The sequence below is a fragment of the Sus scrofa genome, chromosome 6, assembly GCF_000003025.6.
Source record: "Sus scrofa isolate TJ Tabasco breed Duroc chromosome 6, Sscrofa11.1, whole genome shotgun sequence".
Lineage (NCBI taxonomy): Eukaryota > Metazoa > Chordata > Mammalia > Artiodactyla > Suidae > Sus > Sus scrofa.
Window position 1 is genome coordinate 59,484,265 of NC_010448.4, and position 27,862 is coordinate 59,512,126.

The 27,862-nt window shown below is 53.3% G+C and overlaps 2 protein-coding genes across 8 annotated transcripts in view; one reads left to right on the forward strand and one right to left on the reverse strand.

Moving 5' to 3' along the window:
- The window catches only part of BRSK1 (BR serine/threonine kinase 1), a 30,774-nt gene extending 15,976 nt beyond the window's left edge, over positions 1–14,798 (forward strand). For both annotated transcript variants that reach the window (XM_021094996.1, XM_021094997.1), the window contains exons 11-19: positions 104–201; positions 416–575; positions 794–854; positions 1,292–1,661; positions 2,083–2,131; positions 2,226–2,349; positions 3,032–3,230; positions 12,280–12,369; positions 14,124–14,798. In XM_021094996.1, coding sequence (XP_020950655.1) covers positions 104–201; positions 416–575; positions 794–854; positions 1,292–1,661; positions 2,083–2,131; positions 2,226–2,349; positions 3,032–3,230; positions 12,280–12,369; positions 14,124–14,281 — 1,309 coding nt within the window. In that variant the 3' untranslated portion in view covers positions 14,282–14,798. The remainder of the gene's footprint in view (positions 1–103; positions 202–415; positions 576–793; positions 855–1,291; positions 1,662–2,082; positions 2,132–2,225; positions 2,350–3,031; positions 3,231–12,279; positions 12,370–14,123) is intronic.
- TMEM150B (transmembrane protein 150B) lies at positions 14,488–21,903 on the reverse strand. 6 transcript variants are annotated; one of them, XM_021095000.1, is made up of 8 exons: positions 21,577–21,898; positions 21,328–21,458; positions 20,860–20,934; positions 20,402–20,461; positions 20,231–20,298; positions 19,932–20,059; positions 16,925–17,108; positions 14,488–15,098 (listed from the first exon to the last, which is right to left on the reverse strand). In XM_021095000.1, the coding sequence occupies exons 3-8, from the start codon at positions 20,925–20,927 to the stop codon at positions 14,899–14,901; spliced, it is 708 nt and encodes a 235-aa protein (XP_020950659.1). In that variant the 5' UTR covers positions 20,928–20,934; positions 21,328–21,458; positions 21,577–21,898; the 3' UTR covers positions 14,488–14,898. The 6 variants fall into 6 exon arrangements, with proteins under 6 accessions (XP_020950659.1, XP_020950658.1, XP_020950661.1 ...); XM_021094999.1 differs by having other exon boundaries at positions 21,328–21,461; XM_021095003.1 differs by having other exon boundaries at positions 14,790–15,098; positions 16,925–17,030; positions 21,328–21,461; positions 21,577–21,903.

The window sequence follows — 27,862 nt, forward strand, 5'->3', positions numbered from 1 at the left end:
TGGACTGAGCCCCACAGAGCCACGGCCACAGGGAAGGGGTGAGACCAACTCTGGGGCCTGACCTCTGACCCATGTTCTCCTACCGCCCACTCCCCCCACATAGGGAGAACCAAGAAAAAATGATATATTATCTGCTTTTGGATCGGAAGGAGCGGTATCCCAGCTGTGAGGACCAGGACCTGCCTCCCCGGAATGACGTTGGTGAGAAGGGCAGGGCTAGGAATCCAGACCCCAGATCTCCAAGGGAGGGACGGGCTGCAGGCCTTGAGCTTCTGCGTTTAGACTCCCTGACTTGCTCTGGGACCCTTGTCAAAACCCCTCTCCACTCTGAGCCTCAACTTCCGCATCTGTGTGAGTGCCACGTACAGCTGGGCCAGTGTGGTCTTCTGACTGGGTTGAAACACTTGGCCCTCAGATCCACCCCGGAAGCGTGTGGATTCTCCCATGCTGAGCCGTCACGGGAAGCGGCGGCCAGAGCGGAAGTCCATGGAAGTCCTGAGCATCACGGATGCCGGGGGTGGCGGCTCCCCGGTGCCCACCAGACGGGCCCTGGAGATGGCCCAGCACAGCCAGAGGTGGGAGCCCCCGCCCCTCCAGTGGGATCCACAGTCTTGGGTAGAGAGTGCAGGGCTGTGACCCCATCCCGACCTCGAAGGTGCTGTGTGGTTGGGACAAGTCACCTCCCCTCTCTGGGCCTTATTTCCTCATTTCAAGGAGCATGGAAAGGAGAGGATAGCTGAGCCTTCTGGACCCCTCCTACTTAATTTCTTTTCTTAATCTATTCTGGAAACAGATCCCGTAGTGTCAGTGGAGCCTCCACTGGTCTGTCCTCCAGCCCTCTGAGCAGTCCAAGGGTAAGCCCAGGTCCCAAATGAACTGAGAAGGGATAAGGGGATGAAGGCCCCGTGTAGCAAAGAGGGAGCAGCAGAAACTTCAATGCCCATGTGTCTCGAGACATTGCCTCCTTGTTCCTCAAGGGCAAAGACCCAAGGCCTCATTAGTGTTTTAGACCATTGGCCGGTTCCCACCTTCATAGGATTGGGTTTCCAGTGTGTCCGAAGGGTTCCACTTATTCATTTGACAAAATCTAGTTGCGTCCCTACTGTGTACTACAGCCAGTGGGCATGACAGGAAAAGTCTCTGCACCCCAACAATGGGAACTGGGGGGAAAATCATTGGACTGCAAATTCCAGCATGCTTTGGAGTGCATCTCTGTGGGTGTGTGTTGGGGGGGGGCTAAAGCCTTCTGGGAGTTGTAGTCCATCTCTCACCATACTCCACTACTTCGCAGAGTCCAGTCTTTTCCTTCTCACCGGAGCCCGGGGCTGGAGATGAGGCACGGGGTGGGGGCTCACCGACTTCCAAAACGCAGACACTGCCTTCTCGGGGCCCCAGGGGTGGGGGCGCCGGGGAGCAGCCCCCGCCCCCCAGTGCCCGCTCCACACCCCTGCCTGGCCCCCCAGGCTCCCCACGCTCCTCCGGGGGGACCCCCTTGCACTCGCCCCTGCACACGCCCCGGGCCAGCCCCACTGGGACCCCAGGGACAACGCCGCCCCCCAGCCCCGGCGGTGGCGTCGGGGGAGCCGCCTGGAGGAGTCGTCTCAACTCCATCCGCAACAGCTTCCTGGGCTCCCCTCGCTTTCACCGGCGCAAGATGCAGGGTACGTGAGTCCTTTGGGGGCTCAGGGGTTGGGGACGTGGACTCCTAAGTCCCAAGGTGGGGAAGTGGCTGGCGGGGAACGTCTGGGTTCCCAGGAGGGAAGAGCCTGGGGGCCTAGATTCCCACGGTCTAGGAGATTCAGGTGTTGGGGAGACAAGAGGGGGGCATCCAACTCTGGAGGAGGATCGGTCTGAAGGACACGCCACGCCCCCTTCAGTATTTGGCTCACCTGCCTGTTGGCTCAAGGCTAGCAAGCCCCGCCCAGAAGGCGCGGCCTAACCGGGGGTGCCTCTCTAGAAGGAATTGGTGCAGCTACCGGGAGGTGGGTCGACACTGGGGTCTGGAACTCCTGGTTGGGGGCCACTGCTGGCCCGTGACGCCAGGATAATGGACGGGTGCTGCCTGTGCTCTCTCCTCCCCAGTCCCCACTGCCGAGGAGATGTCCAGTTTGACGCCAGAGTCCTCTCCAGAGTGAGTCTGACAGGGAGGGGACAAGAGGGCATGGGGGGGGGTCTTTCCCTTAGCCCCCCTCCCCACCCACCTCCAACCATCCTCTCCCACTCAGGCTGGCAAAACGCTCCTGGTTCGGGAACTTCATCTCCTTGGATAAAGAAGAACAAATATTCCTCGTGCTAAAGGACAAACCTCTCAGCAGCATCAAAGCGGACATCGTCCATGCCTTCCTGTCGGTGAGGGGCCTGGGTCCCCAAGTCCGCCTGGCCGCCACAGAACGCCGAATCCCAGCAGCCTCTGCGGTTCACCACCGTCCCACTGGCCTGGGTGCCCCCTGGGGCTTATGGGATTTGTAGTTTTCAGCCAGAGTTGGGTTGGGGCATGGAGGCCGGAGAGGTTTATTGTGCCCTGGGGGTGGAAGTAGCGGAAATAGGATCCTGGATTAGGATCATCCAGGGTCGGGTGAGTTGCCATTCCCCTCCACCAGGCCTGAGATTGGCAAAAGGAACTACTCTTTCCATGGATTTTAGGGCTGTCGGTTGGTTCCTGTGATTCTCTGCTCTGGAGGCTTGCGGAACGTGGTTCCTGAGACATCTGTGACTCTAGGCAGGGCTTATGCAGGAAGGAAGGTGTTTGTTTCGTGTGGTCCTGGAGCCTGGGGCTGGCACCAGATGGGAGTGTCCTTGTTACCTTGGGGTTCAGTTACTCAGTCACGCCTCCGATGCCCTATTTGTAGGACAGAGAAAAGGACAAATGTCACCAGGCAATGGGGTCTCCTGATGCCTTTCTGTGATTCTGTTCCCCTGGTGGCTAAGGGGACTTGCAGCTCCTTGGGCAGAGCTGGTCTTAGGGCTGCCTCGCCCTTTTCTGGAGTCAGGTCACTGAAATCACTCCCCGCTTTTGTCCCCCACCCCTCAGATCCCCAGCCTGAGTCACAGTGTGCTGTCTCAGACCAGCTTCAGGGCTGAATATAAGGCCAGCGGTGGCCCCTCCGTCTTCCAGAAGCCCGTCCGCTTCCAGGTGGACATCAGCTCCTCTGAGGGTCCAGACCCCTCCCCCCGGCGGGACGGCAGCAGTGGTGGTGGCATCTACTCTGTCACCTTTACTCTCATTTCCGGTAAGTTTCCCTTGACTCGACGCCCCCAGCCTGGCATTTGGGATGCTCAAGACAGAGGATAGCGGGCAGCAGCCCAGGATGGGAGCATGAGAGGGAGGAGGAGGTGGTGCTGACTCCAAGAGCCCCCTCCTCTCCCAGCCACCCCCATCCTCTCCTGCACAACCTGCCGAGTGCTTTACCTGCACTGTTTCCTTGAAGCATCCCAGCAGCCTTTGAGGTGTTAGTAATCACTCATTTTACAGAGAAAACTGAGTTCTAAAGAGGTATATTGATGTGACCAAAGTCACTACAGATCGAGACAGAGCTGGGGTGCAACCTAGGCCTCCTGACCTCAAAGCCCAGGGCTCTTCCAGGTTTAAGATTGTGGGGTGCTGCTGTGAAATCGTTTCTGCACTCAGAGCAGACATCACCAGTCAATCACAGCACTCTGTTCTGCTGAGCTCCGCCGCAGCCTCAGAAACTGCAGGCAACCATGATCAATCAAGAGCTGGCACAAATGGGGAGTTCCCGATGTGGTGCAGCGGAAACGAACCCGACTAGGAACCATGAGGTTATGGGTTCGATCCCTGGTCTCACTCAGTGGTTTAAGGATCTGGCATTGCCCTGAGTTGTGGTGGAGGTCACAGACGCAGCTCGGATCCTGCATTGCTGTGGTGTAGGCCAGCCGCTGTAGCTCTGATTGGACCCCTCACCTAGGAACCTCCATATGCTGCAGGTGTGGCCCTAAAAAGCAGAAATAATAATAATAATAAGAGCTGGCACAAGTGGAGCTGCTTGATGGGCTAGCAGTTAGGAATTCGGCATTGTCACTGCGGTGGCACAGGTTCAATCCCTGGTCTGGGAATTTCCACGTGGCCAAAAAAAAAAAAAAAAAAAAGTGGAACAAGTAATGAAAATTAGAGAAATCCCTTGCTTCCAATTCTGCTTGGTTTCTGAGTCCTCCTATGGAGGCATATCTGTGTTTGCTGTCTGCCACGAATCTTAATGTGGCGGACCTGGAGAGGAGCCAGCCCTACAGGTTTTAACGAAGCTGCTGTGGGATGCTGTGGAGTTCCATCGCCAGAGTGAATCCTGGCTTCTTTTTCTTCTTTTTCTTGGTTGACTTTTCTCAGTTTTAAGATTTTTTTCCTCCCATTTTTTCTTATATTTCTGGGACCTCGTGGCCTCAAGTAGAAATTAACAAGCCGTAGAACCCATTTAAAAAGAAAATAAGAGGGTGGAGTTCCCGTCGTGGCGCAGTGGTTAACAAATCCGACTAGGAACCGTGAGGTTGCGGGTTCGATCCCTGGCCTTGCTCAGCGGGTTAAGGATCTGGTGTGGCCGTGAGCTGTGGTGTAGGTCGGAGATGTGGCTCAGATCCTGCATTGCTGTGGCTCTGGCATAGGCCAGCGGTTATAGCTCCGATTCAACCCCTAGCCTGGGAACCTCCATCTGCCATGGGTGCGGCCCTAGAAAAGGCAAAAAGACCCTAAATAAATAAATAAATAAATAAAAGAAAATAAGGGGAAAAAAGGAAAAACAAGGGGTTCCAAGGAGGCTCAGTGGGTTGAGGACCCAGTGTTGTCACTGCTGTGGCTCAGGTTCAATCCCTGGCCCAGGATCTTGTGCACTTCTGCATGCTACAGGCGTTGCCAAAACAAACAAAAAAAACCACACTTTTTTTTTAATGGCTGCATCCACAGCACATAGAAGTTCCTGGGCCAGGGATTGAATCTGAGCCACAGCTGAAGTAATGCCGGATCCTTAACCCAGTGAACTGGGCCAGGGGTTGAACCCTCAACACAAGCCACTGCGGTCAGAAACATTTTTCTTTGTCTTTGTCTTTTTAGGGCCACACTTATGGCATATGGAGGTGCTCAGGCTAGGGGTTGCATTGGAGCTGCAGCTGCCGGCCTACACCACAGCCACAGCAACTTGGGATCCGAGCCACGTCTGTGACCTACACCATGGCTCATGGCAATGCCGGATCCTTAACCCACTGAGCGAGGCCAGGGATAGAACCTAAGTCCTCATGGATACTAGTCTGGTTTGTTACCACTGAGCCACAATGGAACTCCCTGCAGTCAGATTCTTAACCCACTGCACCACAGCAGGAACTCCACATATCATTAAGTCAAACCTTCCTTAGGCCCCTTTGCAAACCATGGATTTATGTCCAGCCCCAACAAAGGGAGGTAGTTTTTGAGGCAAAGGAAAGAGTCCTTTGCTGGGGCGGGGGGACTGGGTTCCACAGGGTGGGAGGGCCTTCCCTCTCTCCCCAAGTCATCTTGTCAATGAAAATTACCAGTCCATCAAAGAAAGATAAAAATTTGGAATTCCCTTGTGGCATAGCCAGTTAAGGATCTCACACTGTCACTGCGGTGGCTTGGGTTCAGTCCCTGGCCAGGGAACTTCACATGCCATGGGCGCAGCCAAAAAATAAAAAATGTTAACTTAAAAAAATGCAATGAAAAAAGTGAATTAAAAAAAAAAAGCAAAAAACAGGGAGTTCTCTTTGTGGCTCAGTGGTTAACGAACCCAACTAGGATCCATGAGGATTCAGGTTCGATCCCTGGCCTCGCTCCGTGGGTTAAAGATCCGGTGTTGCCGTGGCTGTGGCGTACGCTGGCAGCTCTGGCTCCGATTCGACCCCTAGTCTGGTCATTTCCTTCCATGTGCTGTGAGTGTGGCCCTAAAGAGCCAAAAAAAAGCATTAGGTATCACATATTTGGTTCCTCGACGCCAAAGTGGTTGCTTACCCCGCGTCCATCCTGTCTCTGGATGTTGGGCTTTGGGAGCCTGGTTCTTTCTTTCCCCTCACGAGGGTGTACGAGGCAGATGTTTGGTGAGGACTAACAATCAGTTCCAAGCTGTCGGGTGGGACTCATGCCACTTTTACTTTGCATGGGCATCATGCCCCCTCAATATTTGTGTACAGCAATGTCAGTAAAAAGGTATAAGCAGAGAACCTCCTAAGTCAACCATTTCTTCGTAACTCCCCTAAGCTGGGACCAGGATCCCAAACAGCAGAAATGTGTTTCTTGGAGTTCCCGTCGTGGCCCAGTGGTTAACAAACCCAGCTAGGAACCATGAGGTTGCGGGTTCCGTCCCTGGCCTCACTTAGTGAGTTAAGGATCTGGCATTGCTGGGAGCTGTGGTGTAAGTCACAGACATGACTCGGATCCCACGTTGCTGTGGCTGTGGTGTAGACTGGCAGCTACAGCTCCGATTCGACCCCTAGCCTGGGAACCTCCATATGCCGCAGGTGCGGCCCTAAAAAAGACAAAAAACGAAAAAGAAACGTGATTCTTGACGTGTCATGAATTAACAAAGATCCTGGGCAGTTGGTCATACTATTGAAAGGCCGATAGGGGAGTTCTCATTGTCGCTCAGCAGGTTGAGAACCCTACTGGTCTCCATGAGGATGCAGGTTCGATCCCTGGCCTCGCTCAGTGGGTTAAGGATGCAGTGTACATCGCAGATGCAGCTCGGATCTGGCGTTGCTGTGGCTGTGGTGCAGGCTGGCAGCTGTATCTCCAATTTGACCTCTAGCCTGGGAACTTCCATATGCTACAGGTGCAGCCCTAAAAAGAAAAAAAAAAAAAAAAAAAAAAAGTCAAAAAAATTATCTAGCCTCCTAACTTTGATCGTAAAGCATTCTGACATTATTTTAAAACAAGCTTATTTGACTTTAAATCATCCTGGAGTAGGAATAGTGTTGTCAAGCCATTTAAAAGGAGAGAGATCTAGAAAACAGAGGTCTTTGGTAACATACTCGAGTACAATAGGCGTTGCTGTCGTGGCTCAGCAGTAACAGACCCGACTAGTATCCCCAAGGACATGGGTTCAATACCTGACCCCACTCAGTGGGTTGAGTATCTGACATTGCTGTGAGCTGTGGTGTAGGTCCCAGAAGCAGCTTGGATCCTGTGTGGCTGTGGCTGTGGCTGTGGCTGGCAGATGCAGCTTCAATTTCATCCCTAGCCTGAGAACTTTCATATGAGCAGGTTTGGCCCTAAAAAGCAGAAAAAAAAAAAAGAAAGTATAATAAGATAACAATAGCAAAAAAAAATTATTTTTGTGAATCTTCCTGAAGATGAAGCTTTTTTTTTCTTCAAAGGCATCAGAGTACAATAATAATTGTCTTTAAATGACAAAAGACTTAAAAAATCAACATTTAAGACCTGATTACAATGCCACTGACAAATAAACTTGGTTACTTCTATGACATACATTTTAAGATAATTTCTAGAAGTAGGGCTGATAATATTTTATCAGGACATACCAAATTTTTACGAATTCTCTGTTTTGTCTAGAATATCTGTATTGATTACATGTATCTGTGTGACAGAGCCTAAGAGGCTTTACCATCATTCATTTGTCCTGCTTCCCATGCAATTTAATAACTAAGGAAGCCGAATTTGGATAATATTTCTCTCTTGGGGATCCTCCAGGGGCCCTCTCCAAAGCATCCCAAAGTTAGCTTGAGGTCAAAGGTCAAAAGAGCTTCCGCTGTGGAGCTCCCTGGTGGCTCAGCAGTTTAAAGATCTAGTGTCATCACAGTGGCTCCAGTCACTGCTGTGGCACAGCTCAATCCCTGGTTTGGGAGCTTCTATTCCATGGGCACAGCCAAAAAAAAAAAAGAAAGAACGAACTTTGATTAGGATTTGATATTTGAAGAGTTTGTCCAGACCAAAAAAATTTCAAAACACCTGGTCCAAGAGGATCATAGGTCTCTACATTCACTTAACAAAAGTGACAATAAAAGCAAATACAGAAAGTTAAGAGATGACTAAAGAAACTTTACCGTCTCTTGTCAAAAACAGAACAATATTTTAAGAAAAGTTTGTTCTCTTAGTAGAGAGAAAACCAAATTCGCTTTGTAACAGTTCAGTATTAAAATGCATTTACTTCATGAAATTCAGTCTGGTCTTAGCCAATCGTGAACACATACAAAACTTTTCCTCAGGGTTTCTTTTCCTGTAATAAAAGGTATTTCCCTTCCTCCTCAAACCTTGTCTTACTGAAAATAGGCCTTCCACTCCCCCCCTCGCATTGCATAACGAATAGTTTTCCTCATTTTAGTAGCTTTTTTGTTTGGCCCTGCCCCAGACATGTGGAAGTTCCTAGGCCAGGAATCAGACCCATGCCACAGCAGGGACAACACTTGATCCTTAACCCACTGCACCACAAGGGAACTCCTATAGCTTTAATTACATATATATTTTATTTTATTTATTTATTTATTTATTTTTGGTCTTTTTTTAGCTATTTCTTGGGCCGCTCCTGTGGCATATGGAGGTTCCCAGGCTAGGGGTCGAATCGGAGCTGTAGCCCCCGGCCTAAGCCAGAGCCACAGCAACGCGGGATCCGAGCCATGTCTGCAACCTACACCACAGCTCACGGCAATGCCGGATCGTTAACCCACTGAGCAAGGGCAGGGGCCGAACCTGCAACCTCATGGTTCCTAGTCGGATTCGTTAACCACTGCGCCACTACGGGAATTCCACATACATATTTTAATTCTTAACTTCAAAGCCTAGTTTCTAGCAATACTGAAGAAAGAGGAGTTCCTGAGTTCTCATTATGGCTCAGCAGAAACAAATCTGACTAGTATCCATGAGGACAAAGATTCAATCCCTGGCCTTGCTCAGTGAGTTAAGCTCCAGGCTTGCCATGAGCCGTGGTGTAGGTCACAGACGTGGCTTGGATCCTGAGTTGCTGTGGCTGTGGTGTAGGCCAGTGGCTATAGCTCTGTTTCGACCCCTTGCCTGGGAACCTCCGTATGCCACAAGTGCAGCCCTTAAAAAAAAAAAAGAAAGAAAAAGAAGAGGAGTTCCTGCTGTGGTGCAATGGGATGGGCAGCATCTCTGCAGTGCCAGGACGCAGGTTCCATCCCCAGCCAGGCACAGTGGGTTAAAGGATCCAGTGTTGCTGCAACTGCGGCTCAGATTTGACCTCTGGCCTGGGAACACCAGAGGCCACAGGGCAGCCAAAAACAAACAAACAAGCAGAACCTGAAAAGGAAGCAGTTATGAATGGTCCTTTACATTAAGATTATGTTAGATTAGCAAACTTATAACTACTCTTAATGGTTTCTAGAAACCATGTGCCTTTTTTTTTTTTTTACAGAAAATGTCTTAGTGTGGCACCAACCATATTTATTACGTAGTCCTAATTACCTTCAGTTTCTCTGTCAAAGGAAGCCTATATTCAGTAAATAATGTTCTTTTTTTTTTCTTTTCTAAGTAATGTTCTGGCATCTTATTTGGAAATGATCTGGATCGTCAGTGGATTTCCATCATTTAACTTAATGTAGCAAAACTCTGAAGTTTCAAGTTACCAAAATCTGGAGAGACTATCTTTTTTCTTTTTTCTTTTTTTAAATTAGAGTTGATGTACACTGCTATGTCAATTTCTGCAGTACAGCAAAGTGACCCCATCACACAGTTATGTGTATACGTTCCCTTTTATTTATTTATTCATTCATTCTTTTTTAATTTCCTTTCTTTTATTACTATTCTTCTTCTTCTTCTTTTTTTTTTTTTTTTTTTGTCTTTTGTCTTTTGTCTTTTGTCTTTTTAGGGCCACATCCGCAGCATATGGAGGTTCCCAGGCTAGGGGTCAAATCGGAGCTGTAGCCACCAGCCTACACCAGAGCCATAGCAACGCGGGATCCGAGCCACGTCTGCGACCTACACCACAGCTCACAGCAACACCGGATCCTTCACCCACTGAGCAAGGCCAGGGATCGAACCTGCAACCTCATGGTTCTTAGTCGGATTCGTTAAGCACTGCGCCACGACGGGAAATCCCAACGTCGTCTTAATCCATTCATCTGTTGGTGGACATTTAGGTTGTTTCCATGTCTTGGCAACTATGAATAGAGCTGTGATGAACATGCAGGTGCATGTGTCTTATTCAATGAACGCTTTTTGTCTGGATGTAAGCCCAAGAGTAGGATTGCTGGGTCATATGATAGTTCTGTTTTTAGTTTTCCAAGGGGCCTCCATACTGTTTTCCACAGTGGTTGTACCAGTTTACATTCCCACCAGCAGTGCAGGAGGGGTCCCTTTCCTCCACCCGCTCTCCAGCGGTGGTGATTTGTGGACTCGTTAATGAGGGCCATCCTGACAGAGGTGGGGGCATATACACACCTGATAGTCCCTTTCTCATACTATCTTCCATCATGTTCTATCCCAGGAGACTGGATATCCCTGTGCTATTCAGCAGGACCTCACTGCTAACCCATTCTAAATGTAGTAGTTTGCATAGTAGCCATGAGGAGGTGGGTTCCATCCTCGGCCTCACTTAGTGGGTTAAGGATCTGGCATTGCTGTTGAACTGTGGGGAAGGTTGCTGATGCGGCTTGGATCAGGCGTTGCCTGTGACTGTGGCATAAGCCCCAGCTGCAGCTCCGATTCAACCTCTGACATGGGAACTTCCATATGCTGCAGGTATGGCTGTGAAAAAAAAAGGGGGGGGGGAGATTTGGGAAGTAGTAAAATGATTGGTGAGCTTAGGGTTATTTCTGGAGCCACACTTCTGGTCCTGTAAAGACTAGATGTGGAGGAGTTCCCATCGTGGAGCAGTGGTTAACGAATCCGACTAGGAACCATGAGGTTGCGGGTTCGATCCCTGGCCTCACTCAGTGGGTTAAGGATCCAGTGTTGCCGAGAGCTGAGGTGGAGGTCACAGATGCCACTCGGATCCTGCATTGCTGTGGCTCTGGCGTAGGCTGACAGCTGCAGCTCCAATTGGACCCCTAGCCTGGGAACCTCCGTATGCTGTGGGCGCAGCCCTAAAAAAACAAACAACAAAAAAAGATTAGACGCGTAAAACAGGGACGGTTTATTTATTTATTCATTTTACTTATTTTTATTTTTCGGACAGTTTTTTGTTTGTTTGTTTTGCTTTTTAGGGCGGCTCCCGTGGCATGTGGAGGTTCCCAGGCTAGGGGTCAAGTCAGAGCTACAGTTGCCGGCCTACACCAGAGCCACAGCCAAGCCGGATCTGAGCCACATCTGTGACCTACACCACAGCTCACGGCAACGCCAGATCCTTAACCCACAGAGCGAGGCCAGGGATCAAACCTGCAACCTCATGGTTCCTAGTCAGATTCGTTTTCACTGCACCACGACGGAAACTCCTAGGCAGTTTTCTTTAATTCCGTGAGGAATTGGGTGGCCACCTCATGATACCAGAGGACAGACAGACTCATTCCCCTTCGCTGGAATGTTCTACTCCCCCCTCCTTTGGCTCAGGGGGGCCCAAATTCCTGTCAGGCTCTGAATTTCAGCTGTGGTCAGTTTGGTCAGACCAGCGGCCTCCCATCTTGGTAAGCTATTCATAAACTCATTTGTGGATCCTCCCGGGTTTAATAAAAAAAAAAAAAAAAAAATTTTTTTCTTTTTAAAGCTGCTCCTGCTGCATATCGAAGTTCCCGGGCAGGGGGTCGAATCCAACATCCTCTCAGATACTGTGTTGGGTTCTTCACCCACTGAGCCACAACGGGAACTCCAGAAATTGCTTCCATTATGGCCCTCAGTTCAGCATTCAATCTGCAGAGGCTTGTCTGCAGCCTCGTGTGGTCCCATTCTGAATGGTAACCTCTCAACGGTATCTTCAGAGTGAAAAGGCAGTTCAGACGGGGGCCCACTAGAGCAAGTACCCGAAGAACAAAGGACAGGAGTTCCCACCATGGCTCAGAGGTAATGAACCTGACTAGGATCCATGCAGACAAAGGTTCGAGCGCTGGCCCCACTCAGTGGGTTAAGGATCCGGCCTTGCTGTGAGCCATGGTGTAGGTCACAGACGAGGCTTGGATCTGGTGTTGCTGTGGCCGTGGTGTAGACCAGCAGCTATAACTCTGATTCAACCCCTAGCCTGGGAACCTCCATATGCCGCAGGTGCCGCCCTAAAAAGCCAAAAAGACAAAAGAAATAAACAGTAAAACCGAAAGGGGAGGCAGGAGGCCCAGACAGGCGGAGAAAGTGTGCAGGTTTGAATCCTCTTGGTACTCCCACGTGGCTTTTCTTTTCCTTCACCGGTCTGTCTCCCCGCCCCCCAGGCCCCAGCCGTCGGTTCAAGCGGGTTGTGGAGACCATCCAGGCCCAGCTGCTGAGCACTCACGACCAGCCGTCCGTGCAGGCCCTGGCAGGTGGGAGGCACCTTGGGGCCCCCGAGGGGCGGAGGGAGGCTCCCTGGTGGCCAAGGACGGCAGGGGTTTGTGTTCCGGGCAAGGCTGCGGCTGTGGGGCCGCAGGACTCGCCTGCTGTGTGGCCTTTAGGTCCTACCCGTGGTGCTGGGAGCAGGCTCGTAGAAAAGCTGGGGCCTGAGCTCCAAGGGAACCAGGCTTTCCTGAGTCCGAGAAAGCCTTGCCGGGGAGGGGACCACCAGGGGTCCCTAAGGGGGACGACCGGCCTCTGTGTCAGAGAAAGCAGGGCTTCCTGCTGCCAGAAGCCCCTGGGCTGGGCTCTGGAGGAGGGTGGCCCCATCCTGGTTTGCCCTGGACTGGGAGGGCCCTGCGATGCTAAAACTCGGGCCAGCTGGACACTGTCTCTGCAGACGCCCAGCTTTCAAGGACTCGGCCTCACCTCTTCCCTGTGCCCATGAGCCCTGGTCAACAGGAACAGGATTCCCTAGCAACCAGGGGACAATAAGGCCAAGGTCACAAACCACCACAAGCTCCGTGGTTCAAACGGCATCACTTTATTGTCACGCAGTCTTGGAAGTCAGAGGTCGCACAGTCTTGCTGGGGTAGCAGCAAGGTGCCCAGGGGGTGGGCCGCACGCCTTCCTGGAGGCTCAGGGTGGGGGTGGGGACAGCCTTCCAAGAGGCCCCTGAATTCCTCCCCTTAGGGCTCCCTCCCCCGTCCTCAGAGAGGGGGACACTGCATCTCCCTGACATCATTCTCTGGTCCTGTCTCCCTCTGACCTCAGTCGGGAAAGGTTCTTTTAAGACCTCAGAGGGATTATCCAAAATGATAAGGCGACATTCTCCCAGGCTCAAGGTATCAGGGCGGACATCCTTGGAGGGGGCATGGCTCAGGCTACCATGGTCCCCCCAGGACCGTGGTTGTCTCAGCTTGGGGGGAGAGGGGCTGCTAGTGGCATCTTGTAGGCGGTGGCCAGGATGCTGGAACAGTCCCACAGTGCAGAGGATGCCCCCATAGGCACCAGCAGGGCGAGGAAGGCCCCCTGCACGTCTCTAGACCCCGCTGCCAGGGAACACTGGTCTGGACAACCAGAGTTCCTAGAAGGGCAGCCCCTCCAAGGTGTAGGACCCCCAGACACCCCGGGCCCGAGCCACCTGCCTTCTCAGTGGGGTTGTGGGGGAGCCCCAGGTCTGCCCCAAAGACGGGGTGCTTTATTGGTTGCTATGGCAACAAGGCCCCCTGCATTCAGTGTCTTTTAACGGCTGGACCTCAGGTACTGCTCCGGGCCCTATAGAAACTGGTGGATGATCACTGGAAACCAGTCCTGCCGCCGCAGACCCCTCGTCTGGGGCAGTCAGGCCCCTTAGAAAGGTGCTCCCAGTCACACAGGCCCAGCTGGGGAAGCCCGGGACCCCCAGGCAACCTGCTGGGGGCTTCCCTGGGCCCCTAACAACCAGTGGAGAGTAAGGGGGGGCCCTTCATCCACGGTCTGGGGGTCACGAAGCTTATCTGCTGCCAAGACGAGCATTCTTCAGCAAACGGCACTGTAACCGGAGTCCGAGGACCCCCCTGAGCTGGGCTTGGCCCGATCCCCGAAGCCCTAGGCTGGGGCTCCCGGGACGAGTGCCCTGTCTTTCTGGGGAAGCCAGGTCTGGGCGCTGCATGTGCCACCCCTGGCAGCCGCCTCCCCTGTTGGGGCTTGTCCCTGGGGTTTGGCAGCCTTGGGGTCCCTGAGGCTAAACCCTTCCTCCCCACAGACGAGAAGAACGGCGCCCAGACCCGGCCTGCGGGTACCCCACCCCGAAGCCTGCAGCCCCCGCCCGGCCGCCCAGACCCAGAGCTGAGCAGCTCTCCCCGCCGAGGCCCCCCCAAGGACAAGAAGCTCCTGGCCACCAACGGGACCCCCCTGCCCTGACCCCAGGGGGCCGGGGAAGGAGGGGCGCCCCCTCCACCCCCCTTCCCTGCCCCCCAACTGTGAATCTGTAAATAGGGCCTAAGGAGTAGTAGGGAGGGGGAGACAAGGAACTGGCCTTGCCCTGCAAGGGTGGGGTCAGGGGGCCGTGCCCAAGGGGGTGGTTCTGGGGGGACTGGGGGTGGGGAGCTGTTTCTATTTTATTTATTGATTAATTTATTATTTTATTTATTGATCAGTCTCTCTGTGGGGGGTGGGGGGTGGGGGAGGGACGGGGGCTGGTTGGGGTGGCTTAGCAGATCCGGACGGACAGGGCCATCTGTCCTTGTGTCCCCAACTCCCCCCTTCCTGGGCCCCCTCCCCTGGTCCTCTCCCTCCCCCCCCCACGACCTTCTGTACGGATTTGCTCTCCGGAAGGAATTCTGATTTCGCGTGATCCTGCCTGCGTCCGTGTCTCTGATTCCACCGGCGGCAAAAAAGAAAATTAATAATAATAATAATAAATATCCTCAATCAGGGATGATTGACTGGCCTTGGGCTCTCTTCCTGGTGGCCCTGATGGCAGGGCGTAACCGGAGGGCAGCAACAGGAGGTGAGAGGCTGCCCGGCTGTTGGGCGGGTCACAGTGAGACCTGCAGGGGCACAGGGGAGGCTGGCGGGGTGCTGAGGGGGCCCGAGCGTGGTCGCAGACGCAGGGTACACCCGTCCAGGCCGGAGAAGTCCACGGCGAAGAGGCCGAAGAGCACGAACAGCAGCATGGCCACAGTCCACTCCAAGGCGGCCGAGACGGAGCGCATCCGCCAGATGTGCAGCACGACCACTGTGCACAGGGTCAAGGGCACAGCACCGCATCGAGGACCGCGGCCCGGCCGGGGACAGGCCGAGACCGTCTCTGGGTCCCCTCTCATGACACCCTCCCCAGCAGGTCCTAGACGCGCACAGGGACGCCCTCCACCCCCGTCTCCGTCTCAGGCTGGTTCCCGAATGTTCTCCCTTGAACGTTCTCCCGTTTGTAGCGAGCATTCCCAATATCCCAGAACAAGGCTTTTACCTTGCTGTCGCCCGCAGGCTCTGCCATCTCCCCGCAGACCACCGTGCATCCACCTCCCAGAATGCAGGGTTTCCTAAGGATAGTCCCACCCCTCCCACCAGCCTCAGGCTATGCTCCTTCCCCACACCCGGGCCCCACAGGCCCCTCCTGCTCACTCCCCAGCAAACTCCACCTTCTCCCTTAAACAGCTTCCTCTTTCTGGATGCCTCACCTCCGTGACACCACCGTCCACGCCCGCACCCTGGGGGCTCACCCTCACCCACCCCACCCCCATCCCTGTGGCCGGCGGGTCACCCCAAGGCTTGTCCTGTCTCCCTGGCCCATCTCTTCCTGGCCTGGCATCTCTCTCTACTGGTGTGCCCAGGCCCTTCTCAGGCTTCGCGCAGTCCCAGCCCTTTACCACTCTTTTCTCTACTCCCTCACTTAGCACTGGAGATCCTCATCTCTGGCCCTGCCGGCAGCGTCGTCTCCTCACTGGGATGGACTTTCCCCCCTCCGCATGCACCTGCAGTGTCCCCCGCAACGTCCCAACCCAAAGGCAGCTGGTTCCGCAAGACCAGCTCAAAATGTGCCAGGTCTCAGACCCTTCCTTGCAGCCATCCAGCCCTTACTACGCTCAGCTGACCATCTCGTGGTCCTGTGCCCCCTTCCCACAGCCAAGAGACATTTGAGCCCCACAGAACAAAGACCCTGCAGCCAAAATTATCAGGGATGTGGAAAGGAGCTGCCTAGATCTCAGTGTCACCCGTGCTGCTGGAGAGGATACGTGCTGGTTCTGCAGCCGGACCTGCAGAAGGCTGAGCCTTCTGTCTGGGTGGTTTGGCTCACCCAGAGGTGTGCTGAGCAGATCATTGCTGTCTGGGGGTAAACGCTGGTTCTTGGAGGGTGAAAAAAATCTTAAACTGGATTGAAAGCAGGCTCCACCCAGTGGCGTGTTGCTAAACATATAACAACCCGCTCTGATTTGTAGCATCCGGCTCTGGTGACATTTGCCAGTTTCTTGGGAGAAACTTGTCCCGTCACCGCCATTTCAAGCTACTAACATGACGTCATGGGCACACAGACCCTGCAAGACCCTGTGCCAGCCGCCTGCAGCCCACTGCCAGCTCTGCCATGGAACTTCCTGCCGGTTCTTGGCCATGAGACACCCCACCTCCTGCTCTCTGTCCAAACCTCTGTCCCCAGTCTTAGCCAGTGTGACACCCAGCATTCCCAAAGGGACTGCGGTCTTTGGTTTACCGTTCTCTCTCCATTCACTGGTTGCTCATGAGGCGCCAATCTTAGACCCGTCACATGTGTCATCTTCATGCCTGACATTCTGTGTACTCCTACCCATGTTTGATCCATGAGGACACTGAGTCACCAAGAAGTTCAGAAACCAGCGACGTTTCACCCAGCTAGTCCATGGAGGTGGCGGGATTCCAACCCAGGCAGCATGACCCCCCAGGGTAGGCATGCTGACGACTCGGCTGTAATCCCTCACAGAGAGCAAGTCTGGGAAAGGAAGGGGCCCCCACAATAGCACCTAGAAGACCCACCCCAATGAAGATCTGCCCCCAGCCCCTGCCCCCTGCCCCCTGCCCCAGGAAGGATACTGGCCACAGTGAGGATGGTGCAGATGCTGCAGAGGCCCAGGCGGAGCGGCCTGATCCAGGGAGCCCCAGGCCGGGGCACGCTCTTCATCCGCCAGAGGAAGAGGAGCTGCAGCCAGAAGTAGAGGGTGCCCACAAAGAAGGCAAAAAAGGCCCCTGTCAGGTGCATGGCCCGCAGGTTCTTTTCCTAGGAGGAGGAGGGAGCAGACGTGAAGACGGGTGGGAGGGCCATGGCCACGAAGCCTGCAGGGAGAGGCTGGGAAAACACCAGGGACTGGGATTCACAACGGCCATACTGGAATTCCTGTCATGGCGCAACAGAAACGAACCTGACAAGCATCCATGAGGACACAGTTTCAATCCCTGGCCTCGATCCGTGGGTTAAGGATCCGGCGTTGCCATGAGCTGCGGTGTGGGTCACAGACGCAGCTTGGATCTGGCGATGCTGTGGCTGTGGTGTAGGCTGGCAGCTGCAGCTCCGATTCAACCCCTAGCCTGGGAACCTCCATATGCTGTGTGTGCAGCCCTAAAAAGCAAAAAAAAAACAAAAAAAAAACAAACCCACAAACAAACAAAAAACAAAAAACAACTGCCGTACCTGACAACTGGCTTATTGATTGGGTATATTGGCTGCTGCTGGCTTCCTGGGGCCACGAATTTAAATCTGCTTTTCACTGCCATATTCACTGGTTGGCCTCCCTCCCTACAACAGTGCCTGGCACATATTTGAGCCTCATACCTGCTAGCGAAATAATCCTTCATTCTCAACCTGGGTGGGAGAGAGCAGATTATAGCCACGAAGGGGGTAAAAACTGGTTCTTGGAGGGTCAAAAGAATCTTAACTATTACAATGATTTGCGGCTTACAGATACAGCATGTATTATATTTAAAGTTTTATTTTATTTTATTTTATATTGCTTTTTAGGACCTCACCTGTGGCATATGGAAGTTCCCAGGCTAGGGGTCAAATTGGAGCTGCAGCTGCCAGCTACACCACAGCAACACCAGATCTCAGCTGTATCTGCAACCTACACAGCAGCTCACAGTCACTCAGGATCCTTAACCACTGAGCGGGGCCAAGGATCAAACCTGCATCCTCATGGATACTAGTCAGGTTCATTTCTGCTGAGCCACAGTGGGAACTCCTAAAATTTTTAAATATTAAAAATTTCCTGGGGCACCCGTGCGAACATGGCACTGCTAGCGGCTTGGAGTTTGCAGGCTGCGGTCTCCAACCTATGGCTCCCTCTGCACCCACAGCACCGGGCCTTGGGGGTTGTGGGCGGGCACTGTCCAGTTGCTGCACACTGGCCCTGCTCTGCTCTTGGTGCGAAAATTCACAGACACACATGAATGGATAACAACAGAAAATGGCATTGGAACAGGGGGAATCAGCAATGTTGCACAGGAAGCTTTGGGAGATGTTGTTTACTGCAGTCTGCCTGAAGTGGAGGCAAAATTGAACAAACGAGGAGTTTGGTGCTTTGGAAAGTGTGAAAGCTGCTAGTGAACTCTATTCTCTATCAGGAGAAGTAACTGAAATTAATGACACTCTAGCAGAAACTCCAGGACTTGGCGTTTCCGTCGTGGCTCAGTGGTTAACAAATCCGACTAGGAACCATGAGGTGGCAGGTTTGATCCCTGGCCTTGCTCAGTGGGTTAAGGATCCAGCATTGCCATGAGCTGTGGTGTAGGTCGCAGACGTGGCTCGGATCCCGAGTTGCTGTGGCTCTGGCGTAGGCTGGTGGCTACGGCTCCGATTAAAAGAAACTACCAGGACATCTTGGTATGAAGATGGTTGGCTGATCAAGATGACACTCAGTAACCCTTTAGAACTGGATGAACTAATGAGTGAAGAAGCATAGGACAAATACACAAAATCTATTGAGGAGTGAAAGGGGGCCCCTAAATAAACTAGTTTGAAACTTCATCTAGCATAGTTGTCTTAAATTAGTGATGGATAGATTTTTTTTTTTTTTTTTTTGTCTTTTTGCCATTTTTCTTGGGCTGCTCCAGGGACATATGGAGGTTCCCAGGCTAGGGGTCGAATCGGAGCTGTAGCCGCCGGCCTATGCCAGAGCCACAGCAACATGGGATCCAAGCCACGTCTGCGACCTACGCAACAGCTTATAGCAACGCCGGATCCTTTACCCACTGAGCAAGGCCAGGGATCGAGCCTGCAACCTCATGGTTCCTAGTCGGATTCGTTAACCACTGAGCCACCACGGGAACTCCAGTGATGGATAGATTTTTAAAAAGCAGCTTTTAGCAAGAGAAACTACTTACACAACAACGTTACCAGAAAAAAATACCCCTTAACTTCCTAATGACTTCAGATAAACACTATGCATCTTTTGCACAGCCTTCTATGCTTTGTAGGCGAGGCTTCAGTTGGAATATTCAGAATTCTTCAAAAAAAAAAAATATATATATATATAAAGGAGTTCCCATCGTGGCGCAGTGGTTAACGAATCCGACTAGGAACCATGAGGTTGCAGGTTCGGTCCCTGCACTTGCTCAGTGGGTTAACGATCTGGTGTTGCCGCAGCTGTGGCATAGGCTGGGTTTGAGTCCATCCCTGGCCGGGGAACACCCATAAGCCCCCAATGAAACCGGAAAAAAAAAAAAGAAAAAACAAACAAATAAATAAGTAAAATAACCTGCACAAGGTAAGGCATAGCACCTCCTACGGAGTGAACACTCCATTGATACGGCAAACACGACTAAGTGAACTCAGAAATTCCATCATTAGAGAGGAAGGGACAATAAATTACCCCAATCTCCTAGGGCTCAACGAACCGATTACAAAGACGCGCCCAAACGGCCCCAGTTCAGACAGACGAACTCAATCCCTCTGCGGACAGGAGAGCCACAAGAGAAACACAAGTCCCAGGAGGCCTTGCGAGGTCCAGTCCCTCCCGAAACAGGGAGCCTGCGCCCCGGGGCATGCTGGGAGTTGTAGTCCCAGGCTCTGGCTGGCCAGTACCCGGGCTGACCTGCTCCGTCTCACCTGGAAATTGCCCACTATGGAGGTGCCCAGCGCAGAGAGGAGCCCCGTCCACAGGATCAGCCGGTTAGGCCACTTTCCGACCCCCCAGTCCCGAAGCTGGTGGTAACGGAGAATGCAGATCCAGGTGGCTGGGAGGAGAAAGAAGAGCCCGGACTACTGGGTAGGGGGTGGGGGGGTGGAAGGGACTTGGGGTCCAGGGGTGGAAACCCAACTCCTGGATTTGGGGGAGGAAGACGCTGGGGGCCGAGGCCCTGTCGGGTGGGGCTAACATCAAACAGAGGGTGCGAGGGAATATTTACCCAAAGCAGCTCCTAAGTTGAGCACCTGGCTGAAGATGCAGCTCTGAGGGGGCTGATTTCCACATATACTGGGGGAAATAAAGGGTCCTCCTGTAGTTTCTCGGAGCCAGGGCTCCTCCGTCCCTCCTCTGGACACCCCCCACCCCCGCTTCCCACAAGCACTCTAAGTACCTGATGTAGGGGAATCCTTGCGTGAGGTTCACGGACTTGTTGGCCACAGCCACCGAAAAGCTGAGGTCAGTGAGACATCAAAGTGAGTAGAGGGCTTTCGAGGACTTTTCGCTCCGACAGGCGCAGAAACCCAGGCTTCGAGTTCCCTTATCTTGAGATCCAGGAGACCAGGCTCCCAGACCGGGAGTATAGCCCCCAGCCCCTCCTTCCCCAGACCCAGGGGTCCAGTCCCCAGCCCCCCCTCCCTCAGACCCAGGGTCCAGCCCCTCCTCCCTCAGACCCAGGGTCCAGCCCCCAGCCCCTCCTCCCTCAAACCTAGGGGTCCAGCCCTCAGCCCCTCCTCCCTCAGACCCGGGGGTCCAGGCCCCAGCCCCTCCTCCCTCAGATCCGGGGGTCCAGGCCCCCCTAGCTGCGCCTCCCCCAGGTGCAGGCATCCATCTTGCCTCTAACACACTCACACGGTCCACAGGCCACCAATAGCCCAGATGGCCAGGAGGACAGGAAGCAGGGAGAGGTAGCCCCACATGCCTCGTCTGCAGGGGACAGAGAGGGGCAGGGACTGAGGCCGCCGCTGTCTCTCTCTCCTCTCTCCCTTTCTGTCCCTTTCTCCTCTTCCCTCCCCCCTCCCCACTTCCTCTCTCAGGTGAGGAGCCAGCCCTGAGGGTCCCGGTGTGTCCAGTCGTGCTCCCCACCCCTGGGGCCCCCACTGGCTCTCTGGCAGAAGTCGTGTCAGGCATCAAACGGAGGGTGCGAGGGAATATTTACCCAAAGCAGCTCCCAAGTCGTGCTCTCTGCTCCGGGCAATTTCTCTATCTTTTGCGCAGTCTTTCCGTCCTGATCTCCCCTTTTCTCCTAGCTGTCCTCCCTGCACCCAGCGTCGGAGTCCCTCCCAGCCCCTCCCCTCCACTGCCAGCCTCTGGGCTCACCTGTCCCGGGGCTCCCTCTGGCTCTCTCAGGCCTGGGACTGGGGGCTGTGTGAGAGGTTTGGGAATAGGGCTGGGCTGTGGGTAGGGTGTCAGTGTTTCAGCAGAGCCAGAGCCAGGGATCGATCGAATGCCTGCTGGACACGGTCAGGTCATGGACACGTCAGGTCGTGCGTGTGACCTCTGCTTTCTCAGGGACCTCACCCCCAAACTGCCACTTCCGGTCTCAGAACCAAGCAGGCAGCACCTTACCTTCCAGGGGCCCCCAGCTGCTTCCTTCCTCCAGCTTGAGAGTGTCACCGTTCAAAGTCCCAACCAGTCCAGTCCTCCTTGGGATTGGGACGCAGATACAGCAGCCTTCAGCTCCTCTCCTCCCCCTCTCCCGTGGGGACCCAGAAGTCCAGGCCTCCGGTCCGTTCCAGAACACATGCAGTTGTTTCCAGCTCTGAGGTCCAACCTCCCAGCTCTCGCCTCCTTGGGGCCCGAGAATCCAGACCTGCAGGTGCGGCCCTTCTGGGTGCAGTTTCTGTCCTGACGCAGCTGGGTGTGGGACCCTGGTGACCCCGCCTCCTGCCCCCTCTGGCCTTCCGCCTCCCTGCCGCCCCATCACGCTGGAGTTCCCCACAGGGAGGGCCTGCATTAGAAGGATGCTGGCTCCATCAGAAACTCCCCTCTCCCCGCCCCCCTCCAGGGAAGTGACTGCTTCCTCTGCCCTTCTGTCTCCCACAGAACCACCCTCCATGGCCTGACTTCCTCCGATCTTGGTGCTCAAGTGTTCCCGGCCCCCTCCTGCTCTCTCAGGACCCAGGAGTCCTGGCCCTAGCCCCTGCTCCCTCAAGACTCAGAATTTCCAGCCATGTCCTCCCTCAGCGCTCCCCCACACACCTCTTTTTTTGAAATGGAAATAACATTTATGTAACCTAAAATTAACCATTTTAGGAGTTCCCAATGTGGCACAGTGGGTTAAGGATCTGGTGATGCTGCAGCAGCTCAGGTTCGGTTCTCAGCCCAGTGCTGTGGGTTAAGGATCCAGCAATGCTGCTGCTGTTCATTGACTGCAGCGATTAGGGCTCAGCTACTGCTCAGATTCAATCCCCGGCCCAGGAACTTCCGTATGCCTTGGACACAGCCAAAAAAAAAAAAAAAAAGATGTTGTAATGAAGGCAGCCCAGAGCATGGGTTTTCCCAGAAGAGAAAGTGGCTCACTAGCAGTGGTGACCAGTGTGGGTTTGGTTGTGGGGAATGTTTAGGAGAATCTCACAAGCTGCCCTTCGAGGATGCAAGCACTGCGGGAAGCCTTTCTCAATGGAGTCAAAGTGGTTCCTGAAACCTGGCCCTGGGGCATCAAGCGCCTCTGTCATGTCGACTAAAATAAAATTGCACAATGCAAAAGCCGTGAGTTTCAGTTTTATTGCGGCCTTGCTGAGGGCTACGGTCCAGGAGACAGCCTCTCAGAGAGCCCCAGGGACCTGCTCCCACATCAGCACAGGTGTGATGTCTCCATTAGTGACTTTAGTGCTTTTCTAAGTAGGAGCAGATGCAAGAATTGGGCTCATAAAATCTCAACAGGAACAACAGGAACTCCCCAGTCGGCCTGATTTCTAAACTCTGCATAGGGTCACGCCCACGATAGAAACCCATTTCCCTTGTTCAGAAGTCCAAGTAAGCAAGAAAACACTGCAAATAATCATCAGGGCTGGGATCCGGCGTTGCTGTGACCTGTGGTGAAGGTTGCAGACGTGGCTCGGATCCCGCGTTACTGTGGCTCTGGCGTAGGCTGGTGGCTACAGCTCCGATTCGACCCCTAGCCTGGGAATCTCCATATGCCGAGGGAGCAGCCCAAGAAAATGGCAAAAAGACCAAAAAAAAAAAAAAAAAAAAAAAAAATCGTCAGGGCTGGGTCCGGTACCTTGGGATGGCTGTGTATGTCTGATGTCCATCTTCTCTCCTGGTGTGGATGTAATTTCTCCCCTGTTTGAACATCATTTTTAGGCGAGTTGAGGTCAGCAGTCTGCTGTGTAGACAAGTTCAGTGCAGAGGTCATTTCAAGTGGGAAATGAGAATCCAAGAGTCAGGTCCCTTCAGTTTCCCTGCCCATGAGCTAGTTAAGAGTAACTGATAAGGGATCATCCATCTAGATTGGGCGGGGTCCTTTCAGTAATGTCTTTGTGTGTGTGTGTGTGTGTGTGTGTGTGTGTGTGTGTGTGTGTGTGTGTGTCTTTTTGCCTTTTTTAGGGCCACTCTCGAGGCATGTGGAGGTTCCCAGGCTAGGGGTCAAATCGGAGCTGTAGCCTCTGGCCTACGCCAGAGCCACAGCAACGCGGGATCCAAGCCGCATCTGCGACCTACACCATAGCTCACGGCAATGCCGGATCCTTAACTCACTGAGCGAGGCCGGGGATCGAACCCGCAACCTCATGGTTCCTAGTCGGATTCGTTAACCACTGCGCCACGACGGGAACACCTTCAATGACGTCTTTTTCACTATGCACAATCCCCTGATCACAGGGTAGGGAGTATCATATCTTCACCCCAAAACAGATACTGTGTTAAGGTTTAGAAATGAACTTAGAATGTCCTTCTATTAGGAGTTCCCATTGTAGCTCAGAGGAAACGAACCTGACTAGTATCCATGAGGATGCAGGTTCAACCCCTGACCTTGCTCAGTGGGTTAAGGATCCAGCTTTGCAGCAAGCTGTAGTGTAGGTCACAGACACGGCTCGGATCTGGTGTGGGCTGTGGCTGTGGTGTAGGCCGGCAGCTGTAGCTCCAATTCGACCCCTAACCTGGGAACTTCTATATGACAGAGGTGTGCCCTAAAAAGAGAAAAATAAATAAATAAATAAAACTTAGTCGTGAATCATTCTTTTCTCCTTTTTTTTTTTTTTTTTATTCCCCTCAATCTCAGGAAGATAAGCTAAATGAGATAAGACTTCCTGGGCACCTGGAGAGAAATATAAGTTCCCCCTAGAAGGACTAGTTCCCTTAGGGTCAGAATTCCGAAAAGATGTGTCATCAATCTGGTTTTCTCGAACTTAACTGTGTCTGAAATAAAAGAGCTCCATCTTGGCTATTTTTAGGGCGAGATTTCCTTTCATTCCCAGTTAAGTACATACTTTCGTGGGTCCATAAACCTCGCGGGGTGTTAATTGTAAGATGGAGCAGAACCCCGAGGGGCTCCTGGCACAAAACCAATTTTTTTTTTTTTTTTTTTTTTTTTTTTTTGCTTTTTAGGGCCGCACCCGAGGCATAAGGAGACTGACTCCCAGGCTAGGGGTGGAATCGGAGCTGTAGCTGCCGGCCTACACCACAGCCACAGCAACTCAGGATCCAAGCCATGTCTGCCGACCTACACCACAGCTCATGGCAACGCTGGATCCCTAACCCATGGATCGAGGCCAGGGATCGAACCCCCATCCTCATGGATCCTAGTCGGGTTCGTTAATCACTGAGCCACGAAGGAAACTCCCAACAGCCTTTCTGTGTCCCCCATTTCTAGTCTGTAGAAAACAGGCCTCCTTCAGCCTCTGCAATCTTCCCTGTGTTCCAGGCAGGTCCAAACAGTTGCTCATCAGGGGAGGCAGAGACCGTGGAGGAGCAGTCAGGAAACAACAGTGCAGCCTTGGGGCAGGGTCCTCAAGGGATACACACAGCGACAGGTTGGAGTTCTTCTGCCAAACTGAAACCCCCAACAAATGGAAGATGTAAGCTGCCTGACGAAGCCTTCTTCCTTCTGGCAAGAGGAAGAACCACCAGAACCAGTCCGCAAAATACCAGCTTGGAAGAAGAATGCGAGCTTGCCCCACCCTGATCCTTATCCATGGCCCAATTTTGACTCCAAGCCTAGAAGACCACTTTCCGTTCTCTCCCAACGGAGGCACAGTCTTCAGGGCGTTTGCTTCCTGGGGCCTTCTTTGCCCTAAAAAGCAATACAGTCTTCTCTCTTTTTTTTCCTCCTCACTCAAAACTCTGTCTCTGAGTTTCCATTCAGCACCCGTGGACAGAGGCTATATTTCAGCAACCGTTGGAGGCTGGCTTTCTTTTTTTTGTCTTTTTTTTTTTTTTTTTTTTTTTTTTTTTTTTTGTCTTTTTAGGGCTGCACCTGTGGCATAGGGATGCTCCCAGGCTATGGGGTGCATCAGAGCTCAGCTCCAGCCTACAGCACAGCCACAGGAACGCGCCATCTGAGCTGTGTCTGCAACCTACACTGCTGTAAACGGCAACGCTGGATCCTGAACCCACTGAGTGAGACCAGGGATTGAACCTGCATCCTCACGAATACTGGTCGGGACTCTGAGGCTGGCTTTCGGACACCCCTCATTTGGGGATGATGTTATGCCAGCCTCCCTCGCAATCTCTCGGTCCAGATCTCCCACGGTCTTTCAATTGAGCAAATCCCAGGGTCTCTCCACCAGACTCTCCCAGTTTCTTCCAGCTGGGGAGCCAGGTTACCTGCTAGGCAGCACCCCGGAAAATCCAGGATCACCAGCCAATAATCAGGAGATCCAGGAGTTCTCTTGAGCCATGTCAAGTTCAAGATCTGGTGCTGTCCCTGCAGTGGCTCGGGTGGCACCTTTGGCGAGGGTTCCATCCCTGGCCTGGGAATTTCCGCATGCCCAGAACGGAGGAGAAACTCATTCAAATTCATCTGGATGCACCCAGGAGGCAGGAGGGGCCCTGCTGGCACCAAGGCTCCAGCTCCTGGCAGAGTTCAGGTGAAGGAGAGAAGTCTGCGCTGGGTCCCTTGCTGTCACCAAAACTGTCCACCGAAGTGAAAACACAACATGAGAGCTGCGAGTTTGTTTCACTTGTGGGCTCCCTGAGGACTGCAGCCCAGGAGACAGCTTCTCGGAGCCCTGAGGACCTGCTCCCACATCAGCACATGTGTGATTCTGGAGAAGGGGTTTGTGCAACCAAGCCCACATCTCCCTAGAAGGCTGCTGCTAGTCACAAGGCACCGATGTCTCCGTTAATCATGGGAGTGCTTTTCTAAGTAGGAGAAGATGCAAGAATTGGGTTCATAAAATCGTCTCCTCAAAATACCTAGCGACCCGAAGGCCTGTACTGCCAGGTTTCCCAGTGCACAGAGTGCCTCGCTCCCAGTCTCTGCCTGAGCTCCTCTCAGGATGTGTTCAAGGCCAGTGGCGACAGTGGCTAAGGATGCAGGCCCCGTAGAGCCAGCTGCAGAGCCATGTCCCTTAGTGGGCCATCTGCTGGGTTCTAGAGGGTGGGACCCACTAGGAGAAACGAGCCAGCACCCAAAGCTCCCAGATGCCGTAAAGAGCTTGGATGTTATCCTGAGAGTCCTGGGGAGCTATGGAAGGTTCTGAGAGAAACGAACACTGCTGGTGCTGTTAGATGACCATGGATTGAAACTGCCCACCTTGGCCATGAAAAGGAACAGCTGCTGCCCTGAAGACTTGGGAGGGGCCAATAGGAGGGAAGAGACAACCAACCTCCCAGGATCCTTGGGGTGGGAATCCATCTTGGCTGAGAGATGCCTCCAGGAAGGACCCTGAGCCAGAGCAGGTATGGGCTGAGCAAGAGGATAGGCCAGGGACGATCTGGACACTAAGCCTGTTCCTGTAAAATCAGAGACTTTGAGCCACGTGTCAGAGCCATTCTGCCGGGCTCCCTCACCCTGTGCTCTCCACCTGGGGGGGACCCCTTCCCAATGAAATCTTTTTTTTTTTTTTTTGCCATTTCTAGGGCCACTCCCACGGCATGTGGAGCTTTCCAGGCTAGGGGTCCATTTGGAGCTGTAGCCGCCCGCCTACACCAGAGCCACAGCAATGCCAGATCCACGCCACGTCTGCGACCTACACCACAGCTCACGGCAACGCCGGATTCTTCACCCACTGAGCAAGGCCAGGGATTGAACCTGCAACCTCATGGTTCCTAGTCGGATTCGTTACCACTGAGCCACGACGGGAACTCCTGCATTGTCATTTTGCTCTGGGACCCACACATCATGATGTAGCTGGTCCTGGGGCTGTGATGCAATAGAGCAGAGTCAGTCACGGGGTGGCCAAGGTGGTGGGCTCTTCCTGGCAGGGCGGACGGGGAAGATCTCCTTGAGGAAACGCCATTGCAGCAAAGACCTGGAGCAGGGGAGAGCATGAACCCTCCAGCCACCAGTGGGCAGAGCTCTCCTGGCAGAGAGCTCCGCAGGGAGAGCCCTGGAGACACTTGGGACGTTTGGCTTCTAGCAGGGAAGCTGGTGGGACTTGAACAGAGGGCGCCACGGAGAGAATGGTCCGTGATACAATCAGAGGAATAACGGGGGTCATTGTAAGGACATCGGATTTTAATCTCGGTGGGTATCCATTGCCTATAATTTAGGACAACAATAAACATTTATCAGATCACATGGTTTCTGCGGGTCAGGAATTCAGGCGCGGCTTGGCCGGGTGGTTCTGGTTTGGGGTTTCTCTTGAGGTTGCTGTCAAGCAGCTTGGATGCAGGCGTAACCCTCAGCAGAGACTGGAGGGCCGTTTCCAGGGTGGTTTCCTCCCATGACTGTTAGGCTGTTAGCAAG